Source organism: Alligator sinensis, unplaced genomic scaffold (assembly GCF_000455745.1).
Source record: "Alligator sinensis unplaced genomic scaffold, ASM45574v1 scaffold4_1, whole genome shotgun sequence".
Lineage (NCBI taxonomy): Eukaryota > Metazoa > Chordata > Crocodylia > Alligatoridae > Alligator > Alligator sinensis.
In genome coordinates this window covers 3,619,454-3,630,834 of record NW_005841887.1, presented here as the reverse complement: position 1 = coordinate 3,630,834, position 11,381 = coordinate 3,619,454, and the positions used below count along the sequence as shown (strand labels likewise).

Genomic DNA, 11,381 nt, shown 5'->3' with positions numbered 1-11,381 from the left:
GGGTCGTAACTTTAAAGTGCCCTAGCATTTTTATTCCTTTCCGTTCACTTGAATTTGTGCAATTATAAAAAGCAGGACACTCAGTGTGTATTTACTGTGGTTTGAGAAGGAGAGAAACCTTAGATAAACAGGAAAACTCATCTTGAAGAGTCTGATCTAGTCCATTTGCTGAGTTTGGATGGCAGGGCCACTTTTCCAAAGGGGTTTGTAATAAATCCAGCCATCTCCCTGCAAGTCAAGTAGAAAAAGAAATTATATAGAATAGTTATTAAAAATGCTTACCTACATAAATTCTGTCTGCAAACTGTCCCAGTGATAGCAACTGAAACCAGGACTCGGCTTTATAAATGCTTCTTCGGTAAAACAGTACGGCACAGAGACAGTGCAAGATTTTTCACACAGACATCCCAAGGTGTCTAAACTCAGCCCACAAAACGTTGAGTCTCCGGGTTCACTCTAGCCAGGCTTGGCCTCTCTACCAAGATGGATAACAGCGATGGCAGTGCCAGAGCCGACGGGGATTTTGCAGTGGGAACGGCAGCCCTCTATAATCTAGATTGAGATCACCTATTTATTTCAGAAAGGCCAAGCAAACGGAGAAAAACAGCTTGTAGTGATTCACCGTTTCTGCTACATTTGATCCGATAATCCAGAGATGAGGTGGTCTATGGATCTCATCTAGCTAGCATCTCAAATCCTGTTTTTATTAAGGTACCTAAAAGCAGTTTCTTCTTTTTACCCACACACTCTAGAGGGAAATGTTTTCTCCTGTCAATGGTCAGGTGGGGCTGCAATCAGAACGAGCTAATTAACACATTCTTTCCTTCGTTTGAAAAAAAAAAAAATGTAGTTCTTGTGTTTAAGTCAACTGAACTGACTGGCTTCCTTGTACTGGGAAACTAGTAGCCTGCAAGACCAATATTATCCTCTAAATTTAGACAAGTTATCTTCTTTCTTCCTGACCTCCCTTCCCTTCATTTCTCTTTCACTTTTTTTTCTTCAGGCACAAAGAAAGCAAGGCAAGCTTTCAGAAATCAGAACACAAGATTTCTTTGGCTTTGATAAAGCTCTGAGATCAAAGAGGTTATTTGAGCAAAGATTTTGAATAGAGACAAGAGATGGTGCTGAGAGAAAAGGAAGAAGCAGGAGTGGTCCAGAAAATGTTCTGCCAATGGAGGATTATCTTCAAATAATGTGACAAACGATGGAAATTTCACAACCTGCCTTGAGAGATTATTTTATGGCCTAATGGAAGCAAAGTTTCCGTGACATTCAGCTTTAATTTTTCCCTTTATTAATGCCAGCACATTAAGATGAGTGTTTCTAGAATCACAAGGGTTTTTTTCCTTCATTTTTCAGGTGTTTACATGCTGTTTCATCTCGAGAGTTAATGATTGGCCATAATACATATAATTTATTTTACTCCCAATCTTTTCTGCAATCTGTCCCTTCAGCAGCCCCTTTGTTTCGCTCTTCTTCCAAATATAAATGCAAGGTTCCTCGTATTCCTGTTTCTAGCCACTTTGATACAAGGAAATTAACTCATACTTTCCATTTTTCATAAAGAGGCAGTTTTTCTGTGTTGTGCTAAATACAACCCAAATTGTCTTTCCTACAAAAGCTGCAGAACAAATAATAAATCAGTAATTCCAGTTTCTGGTTTCCAAAACAAGTCAATCCCTTAATCTGCCATACGGTTGAGTGCAAAGCTGTTCAGAGTTACAGTTAGGCTCTTGCACAGGTTTTAAACACTTGCAAAAGAAATTCAAACTCCAGTATTTTGATCTAGGTTTGGAAAGAAAGCAATTTGCAGGAGCTCCCTTATGGGTTTTGGGTCTGCTAGGAGAGATTTTTTTTTTGGTTTTATGCTTTAAGATGAGGCAATCGGATCACACACACATCTCTTTCGCAGTAATGCACAGCATAAATTAGATTTATACCACCTGCTCCCTCCCTTACAGCTCGCTACGCTGCCTAGCTAAGCAGGTTCTAGTTGCAACAGGAAAGGAAGTCCAGTGTAAACCTGTCATGCCAGGGATTCTCCATCACCTCATACAAGTTCACCGAATTAAGAAGTCAGCTATGCCCTTGGTCAAGGCACTGAATGGACAAGCTCTGACAGACCTGGCAAACAAGGGCATGGAAAGCTGAGGTAGCAAGAAGAATTCAGCATCTGGTTTTGCCAGACAGTGGTTTGTTTTTTTTTCATCTGCATAAAGTATAATCAGCTTGGACAGATCCACCTGCACTTTGCTATGGCATTCAGTGGCTTCAGCTCACTTTGACACACAAGCACATATAAGCATGCCAACTTGCACAAATTTCAGCTGAAAAATAAAATATAAACTTTTGTTTGGGAGGGGCAGAGGAAATGGTATAACAGACTAGCAATTTCAGTTGCAATAGTTAGGGGTGAACTGCTGAAGATTTTCTTGGCTGATACCAATAGCCAGTTATTAGCCAGAAATATCGGCAATACCGATTCAGATTTACATGAATGCAGCCCGGGAGCTTGGAGAGCAGCGTCCTGGCAGTATGTCTGTGGGGGGAAGGGGCATTGTTGGGGGAGGACGGGTAGCAGAGGCAGCTGCCCAGCCAGCCAGGGTGGTGAATAAGAACCCCAGGGCTAGGAGTGACATGGAGCCATGGGTAGCTCATCCAGGACATGCAGAGGGGGGCAGGGGAGTGGCTCCCTGCAGCTGTATGGACCCCCGGGGGAGGCATATGCCCCCCCAGATTTGTGTGCAGGGTGAGGGTGAGCTGCCCACTGCGGGCTCGGGGCCAGAGGCAGAGCCTGCCTCTTTCCAGCGGGGGGGGCTCGACCACAAGTGGGTTGGACGGGAGTGGGAGCAGGGTGGGAGGCGGTAGTGCTACGAGGGGTGGCTACAGGGAATTTAAGGGTGGCTATAGCCCCCCCAAGCACTGCTCATGCTCAGGGCACTCTGCTCTGCTGCCTTTCCCTCGGGAGCCCTGCACTGGCTGCATGCCCCCTGCCCACCTCACAGCGGGGGGCTCCCGAGGGAAAGGCAGCAGAGTGCCCCGAACATGCGCGGTGCTTGGGAGGGCTTGGGGGGGCTATAGGCACCCCAAAATTCCCCACAGCTCTCCCATAGCCATCCCTCCTAGCACCACCACCACCCGCCCCATGCAGCTGAGCCTAGCCTGCTCCCAGCCCAGTCCCCTCCTTCCCCCACCAGGGGACGCAGCCCCTGGTCCCAGGCCGGCAGCAGGCAGCCCACCTCTGTCCCATGCACAAATCTGGGGGGGAAGGCACATGCGCCCATTACCTGCCCCGGGGGTGCATGCAGCAGCAGGGAGCCATGCCCCCTCCCCACTCCAACCCCCATCCCCTGGACAAGCCACCCGCAGATCCATCCTGCTCCCGGCCCCAGGGTCCCATTCACTGTCTGGCTGGGCATCGTCTGCCCCTGCCCCACTCCCTCCCTCCCTCACCATGGGGGCCCCTTCCCTCCCCCAGACTCACTGGCAAGGCGCTGCTCTTCAAGCTGCATTCCTGGCCACGTGCATGCATGCAGCACTTATCGGTAACATTATCAGCAATACCAGCCAAAAAAAGCCAACTGCTGATAATGTTAATTTTCCTTTTATTGGTGCCGATCATATATGTGGTCAATATATTGGTGCACCTCTAGTAATAATAATAGCAACTGTCCTGATTCCTTATGATCTGGCCGTTCTTAAGCCACCATACTTTTTTGACGAGACAGTCTAGATCCCAAGCAGATAAGCGATGAAATCAAAGACTAAGCAGTTGATCCTGATAGAGACATTGGTTTAAACAGCACAATAGTACTGATTTTGGGGATACAAGTGTTAAAAACGACATTAAAATGACACCCATAAATACAGGGGGAAGATGACAGAGCAACCAGCAGGTAGAGGAAAAGCTAGGCGGCTCCTCTCGGGGAATTTTCAAGTTCAGTGCATATAACAGCCAAGATCTTGGGACCTTTGGAGGTTAGAGGTAATGAATGCTTCCTTCAAGTAGTTTCATTTCTTAAAGATTTCAGTTGCTTAATACAGAAGACTTATTAAAACATCAGCACAGTTGACCTCTGGGAACAGAAGTAAGCGTGTGTGTACGCACGCTTTCTATAAACCCTAACAAACAGTATTTTTATTTCCCTAGCACTTATGAGAAATGCTAGGTCCCTAACATTATTGTTTAGTATACAGGTCTTTAGCATCACTTACTTAGCTATAGAGTTGTCCAGGGAGCAATGATGAGCCACAGAATAAAAAGCTATTATTTTACAAGAACACTGATATTTCTTTAAAACATATAATATGTATGGGGACTTGCTGTCAACAGCTCTCTTTAACAAGTCCTCTACAACCTTAACACCTGAGCTTAAGATGCATACCCACAGATACACTATCATTTCTTACACACACACACACACACACACTATTTGCTTACTTCTTTAAGAAAGTACTTAGTGCACCACGGAGTTTCTGTTTCCACACGAATTCTCTCTTCATTTCTCTGCCGTTCCTCTAGGGCTCGTTTATGCTCTGTTGCTTTATCGATGTCTCCATCCCTCAGAGACTCTGTTACATGTTGCCATAGTCGCCTAGAAATCAGAAACTCCAATTCATTTCACATTTTTTAATGGCTCTCTGCTATGCAATCATTTGAGCTCCAGAGGTGGTGTTCGGCCAGCAGCACTATTTCCAAGCTATAACTCTATTACTTCTCGGGCACGGTATAACATACAATGCAGCTTGTTGCAACACAAGGGTGAAGGGCTCTCACTGTACAGCCTTCCATCTCTGGGCTAGCGACTGAACCGGCCCATCAATGACGGCAATAAGGAATAGTTCAGTCTAACCCCGACTGGGCATGTGCACACACCTTAAAAAGCAATCATGCAAACTGAGTTCAACAGGTAGTTTCTACTGAGGACCTCCCCAGACACAAACAGCTCCTGCTGCGTAGATGTGGATTACTGTTCATTTTGCTTTCATGTCCAAAGCCCAAAGTCAGGGCAGGGGCCCCTCTGTAAAAAGTACAGGGCAAACTTAGAAGAAAACCGGTTGTGACACCTAACACTTACCCGCACTCTGTATTTGCAGTTGAGATGGCTAAGCTTTAATCAGTAATGAATTTTTACAATCGTTACAGCTCTCCTGTTTCACCGCAAAGGATACGTAGGTCTGCGGATCTTCTCCAAGCAGCCTAATACACCCGCTGAGGACCAATTCTAGACAGTTGCGAAAGGGAGTAAACAGCCGCAAGCATATTTTACCTAGACTCAAATGGCCCTTGCTTCTCCAGGGGTCGGACTCGCTTCCTTGTCACCGACAGCTTCGTCAAGTCCACATATTTGATCTCGCCGTTGCCGTAGGTGAATTCCAGCAGGCTGTTCCATTCGCCTTGCACTCTGCAGACCACCGTGTTGGTGGCATTTTGCTTTACTTCCCCAGTGACTCTGAAAAACCATTGGGGAAAAAAAACCACCCTGTGACTGAGAATGGACTGCCAGTTCTCTGATGGCATGGCCATTCTCATTTCATTTTGAAAGATATGTCCCATGCAGAGGAGTCCACTGGTTTTATGCTGCTCTCCTCCTGATTTTCATATATCGCTACAGATACTTTTGTTACGAAAAGGAGTATTTATTCAATATGATTTTTAAGTGGAGCAACGCAGATTATTAAAGTGCCTTTCTGCTTACACCCTTAATCTGCTTAATTTAATTGTTTAAGCACAGTAAGCATCAAATGTTTGTGCAATTTGAAAGACGATACCAGACATTAAAACAGCATTGCTACTTGACTTACAAACTAGAGATAGCTTGACTCTGGGCCTTAGCAAGGAATTTTTATTAAAGTTGTATAGGTCCTTTCGACCTAGATGTCCTCCTTTTAGCATTATTTTGTACTGCTCGGACACTCCCGGTATTATGCATCACGTAGCACATTGCAGCAGAGCAAGTATCAGCAAAAGACTCTGCATGCATTGGTTTACACGTTATTTTATTATTTCAGGTAAGATGACTGGCATTCCCATTGCTCTGCTGAGAATTATTAGTGTCACTATTTCAATAGGGAAAACCCAAATCTGGCACAGAGCTGACAAGCCAATATTCAACTGATGTCTAATAACAAGGGTCACTACAAACAAATCTATAATGTTGCTATAACAACATTCACTGCCGGTCCATGCTGCTAAGAAAACACTGCTGCTTGTGCTCATAAGTTGTTTTGGCAACGTCCAACTACCACTACTTCAAAATGTCAATGGAAACACATTTGAAGTGCTATAGCTGTGTCAGAACGAGTTTGACCTGAGCCTCTGTGCGATTTCCTATTCTTATACACAGACTACATGCCACACTACGTTCACAATATCATACATCAAAGAAATCATTAAGCATTACAATATATTCCACGTTCTTTTGTTAAAGAATGGGCAGGACAAGGCCATCGCAGAAGGGTTGCAAAACTGAACATACGATGCACTGGATACAAATAAAAAGCAAAAAACGTTCCCGTTAAATTGTTAAAAAGTTGTGACAAAACAAACAGGAAATATAGGTAAGACATGGATGCTACAGGGATCTCTGAAAACCTGAGGATATTTTATATTTAGTTTCCACCTGCAATTTCAGATTTAGCAACGAAACCTCTGCGGACACCTAACTGCCATATTTTCTCATACATAGCATGCCCTGTATATAGGATGCACCTTGATTTTGAAAGGGAGCCTGAAGGAGGAAAAAAAAAAAAAAAGAGAAAACAGATCTCCTACCAAGGTAAGGGAGTGGCAGAAGCTTGGGAACGAAGTCCGTTCTCGAGCCTGCTGTCAGTCCTGTGTGCTGGATGGGGCCCGCGGACTGGCTGAGCGCGATGTGTCCAGGGCCATGTGGCGAGTCAAACCTCTTGTGCTGGCTCCAGGGCCACATGCCGGGTTGGACTGAGCACACCAAGTCCAGGATCACAGACTGGATCCGGCACCACCTGCTAGCTCCAGCACCTCGTCGGGTCCAATCCAGCCTGCTGGCTCTAGGGCTGTGCACCAAATCCTGGGCCACACGCCACATTGGATCTGACACACAGCCCCAGAGCCACTGGGAGGTCCCAGACTCAGCGCAGTGGGTCTGACGGTGGAGCAGCACACAAGGCCTGGGGCCACGGACCAACACCAGGCGGCTGCCCGATCCAGCACGTGGTTGGGGAGGAGTGTACTCTTGTGCTCCTCACAGGTCCAGAAGCTGGGAAGCAGTGGAAGTGTTAACTGCTGTGATTCCCAGAGTTGTGGCTATTAATGCTGCCACCACTCTACACTCCCCCCCTCAAATTTCCAGACCAGTGAGGATCTCTATTACTCATATATGATGTCCCAATTTCTCCCTGCTGGTTAGGGAAAAAAGGTACAGGCTATATGCAAAAATCAATCAATAAGTAAATAAATAAAAATTGTATATGAATTTACAGATGCTGCCCTAAATGCACGTACCTAGACTGGGGGAAGTCGCTTGATAATTTCATTTGCCGGCCAGATGCTAAAAACATTGCCATGAACGGGCAGTAACCAAGCACCCGTTATTCTCAAATTTGAGATGCTTTTCATGCTCAAGACAGCTTCCATAAACTTTATTTGTAACAGTAATATCAAACTGCACATCTGCAGTGAACCATCACAGCAAAGTACACTTAAAAGCCTCTCCTGTCTGGATTCAACGTGAAGGAAATATGAAATATTTAAGTAAGCATTCTTAACAAGCACGAAGTTCAGTGGATGGCTGAGAGATGAACATGCTGGGAGCTGCATAACAATCCATGTAGTGTCAGAGACTTTCAGACAAGCTTTTTTATTTCCTTTTCATTCAAATCTCTCCGCCTCTGTATTTGTTTCGGATCACTTCATCTTGCAGTATACGGTTTCTTAAAATACTGATGGGCCTTGTAGTTGACAAATGTTTGACTTTTGCTCTGCCATCTAAAACACTTAGTGTAAAACCATCCTTGTCTCTGGCCCTCCATGCCAGACAAAACCCGTTAAATGTGTGGGAAATAGGAGAGGACTAGAAGATGCAACCCCACCTCTCTCCTGGCAAGACAAGCAGCTCATGACTACCCTGTCATGAGCCGTGTAGCACGGGGCTCACAACCATGGTGGAAGTCATAAGTATTTCTTTCCCCACTTCATTAAACTACAAATCCTACAGTGGAGCAGAAACTGCGTGTGTCACACAGCTAAGCTGAGAATCCCTATCTGATGCTTCACTAATCAAGGACTAGCAAGCAAGCCATCTGGAAAAGCATGGCTTTAGGACAGTTGTGAGGTCTAGAAAAAGAAAAAAGACTTGGCCAATTTCACCAGTCTTAACAGTGGCCAGTACTCCAGAGCCGCCTCCTTTCTTTGCAGTCTTCAGGTCATTTAGCATTACTTACACCAATTATAATGAATATATTCATCATTTCTGTTTGCTTACTATATCTAATGAAGTTTCATTTACGTTATAGGAACCTGAGAATATTATTCCTGTATGATATGTTCCTGGTTAGGCAATATAACTTTCAATTAAATAAAAACCCATCACTGGCATTACATTTCTCCCTCCTTAGGCTGAAATCTCTGCAGTACCTTTAAGTTCAGTTTTGATAGCAAGCCAGAGATGCTATCTGGGGTGTTGCTGCTGTGATGAAGAGATAAAATGCTGTGCAACTCCAACATGCTTTACTAACATGAAGTGTCAATCTGTTGTTCAGGCCGATGTATCATCCTCTTTTCAAGCAGGGAGTAAGCCAAAGACAACCAGGTTAAGCGACTTGCTCCTATTACAAAGCAAGTCAGTGGCAGAACTAAGAATAAAACGTGGCAATCCACACTCCGGCACTAAGCATGCACAGATTGTTTCAAAGTTGGCACTGTAGACCTTTGAGCCTTGCTATTAACTGTCAAATGTGTGGCAAAACCATGCAGGATTGCCCCAATATGCTACAACCTTTTTTCCAGGAGTAGGGGAAAAATGCCTCTTTAAATACAGTTGTCATCTCAGACCGTCAGGTCAGTGCAATTCAATATGAAAAAAATGGTGACAAAAACATGAGTAAGGTAGTTATTTACAGAGTCGAAGTGAGGGTGCAGGAAAACGCGAGAGCATTCTTACCGATGAAGTTTGCCGCCGTAGAACGGTTTGGTATGGAAAGTAATGCTTGCAGAATACCCTGTCTTCGCACAGTTAATATTGACCTTTCCTCCCAATTCTACCCAAGGAACTGTTAAAATTGATCGAGCGTATGCGCAAGGTAGAGAAAACGTGTACTCCTCTCCATGTTCCAGGAGACTTAAGAGACCTGCATACAAAGAGACAAATGTCATTAAAAGGTGTCACCACTTAAAATACCAGGAGAAGTTGCTGTGGAGGGAAACGCACACCCTTATTACTGCAGCTTTCCTCAGAGTGAAATCACCACCTGTCCGACAGAGCCCAGATGCAAGAGGAATGGTACTAACCCCTGGGTGTTGTCAGACTTCTCAAAACAGACACGGCCACACCCTGGTTACCACTGCATTTGCCATCAGCCTTGAAGAAATCCGCATCCCATCCCTAACATGACATCTAAGAAACATTACAGATTCCGAAGTCTGATCCTAAAAGCATGCGGTTACAGAGGCTAAACACAAGTAGCAGCTCACTTGCAACTGCTTTACTGGTAACTGCAAACCATGCACATTCTGGAAGCATGCTACAAGCAAGACCAGGAGTGAAGTCCCCAAATGCACGCAATACGGAGGGCTGATGTCCTCCCCTTCCCTTCTCTGTGGAAGTGATCCATTCCACCCTTCCTGAAAAAGAGCAGCAGGCATGGTCTTCCTTTCTTTTTCACTGACAAAACAGTTGCCACCCGACTATGGCTTATGCACTCATTATTAGGATGACTTTACATGTAGTAAAACTCAAACTGTCTTGAAGTTTTCTTAAGGAAGCACACAGAGCCACCTCCCATGTCAGCCTGGCCATGGAACAGCACACAAGGTCCAGGGCCACATGAAAAAGCAGTGAGAAAAAGTGGTCTTTCCTGCTTAGTGGGGGGGAGGGCTGGACCCGATGCTCTTGCAAGGTCCCTTCCAGCCCCTAACAATCTATGAATGCAATTCTGTGCTTTGTCCGTGGTTGATGCTTTCCTGCAGCCTTAGGTCACTTTCTCTCTTCTCGCACTTGATTTTCACAGTTTAAATGCTGCCTTTGGGTTCATCAAGCTGCACAGTGACATCCGCTCAACCTTCTACCCCCCAAATGGCAAGAGATTGCACCTCCAATGTAAGTAATGTGTTCAACTCACTTTGTGGGCAAATAAAAGAGAGCAACCTTTGGGCTTGCTTCAGAGGTTTGACAAAAAGCACTACAGGGGGGCTGCTATGGTCTGTGAAATGGCCCGAGAGGACATGGCAGCTTCCTCAGCACAGAATCAGACGTTGTTTTCCACCACCTTTGTGCCACCATAAAAATTTCGATAGCAGTACAGAAGCCAAGTAAACAGACATCCATGCAAATGCCCAAAATTTGTGGAGACCATGAAGGAGGTATCCATTTCTGCTGCTATGTAGCACCGGATATTTGTTCACTTTATGGTGGGAGAGCTAGCAGCCCCAAGCTGCCCGTGCTCTTCAGCTGCCCCAGGCAGGTGCTCCAGGGACTTGAAGGGCCTGATCCTGCACTCTAGGAATTCCTGTGCAAGACTGGGTCCCTCAAGCCATCAATGCGCCTGCCTGGATTTCCCTGCTTACTGAGATGCACTCCCAGAAATCCTGGGAGTGCATCTCAGTAAGCAGAAACCCTGACTTTTCCCCACTTACTGAGACATGCCCTGGAGATGCCAGAGGTGCATCTCAGTAAGCCGGGGAAGTCCGGCGGGCACTCCCAGGGCTTGAAGTGCCTGATCCTGCAGATTCCAACCAGGAAGAGCACACACCGACTGCTGAAACTTCCTTAGCCTCACGAAGGGTTTTTGAACCCGAAAGCTTGCTTAATAACTATTCTCCAACCATTTGGGTTGGTCTAATAAAAGATATCAAATTCACCCAAGGAACCTTGTCTGCTTATGTCCTTAGACCAACACGGCTACAACCCAAACCCCTGATCCTGCAAAGAAATTCCTGGGGTGCACAAGATCAAACCCCTGAAGACCAGGAGAACACGTTGCCTGCTGTCCTGCCTGTTGATGCTGGGCGACCACAGGCAACGTGTTTTGCCCGATGAAGTGGATCCGTCGTAGCAGAACACACCGGGCATGGCCGATCTGCTTCATTTGGCTATTTCTCGCTTCAGACTCAAAATACAGAGCTGTACTGGCCTTCCCTTACTATGCTCCTTCCCTGTTAAGGGATGCAGATTATATTCAAAGAT

General features: G+C 45.6%; 1 protein-coding gene across 1 annotated transcript in view; it reads right to left on the bottom strand.

Annotated features, from left to right (window-relative positions):
- Positions 1-6: 6 nt before the first annotated feature.
- The window catches only part of OSBPL11 (oxysterol binding protein like 11), a 65,043-nt gene continuing 53,668 nt past the window's right edge, over positions 7-11,381 (bottom strand). Inside the window, exons 11-14 of the mRNA XM_025196933.1 lie at positions 9,141-9,327; positions 5,271-5,453; positions 4,442-4,595; positions 7-228 (exon numbers count right to left, since the gene is read on the bottom strand). Of these exons, the coding sequence (XP_025052718.1) occupies positions 157-228; positions 4,442-4,595; positions 5,271-5,453; positions 9,141-9,327 (596 nt within the window). The 3' untranslated portion in view covers positions 7-156. The remainder of the gene's footprint in view (positions 229-4,441; positions 4,596-5,270; positions 5,454-9,140; positions 9,328-11,381) is intronic.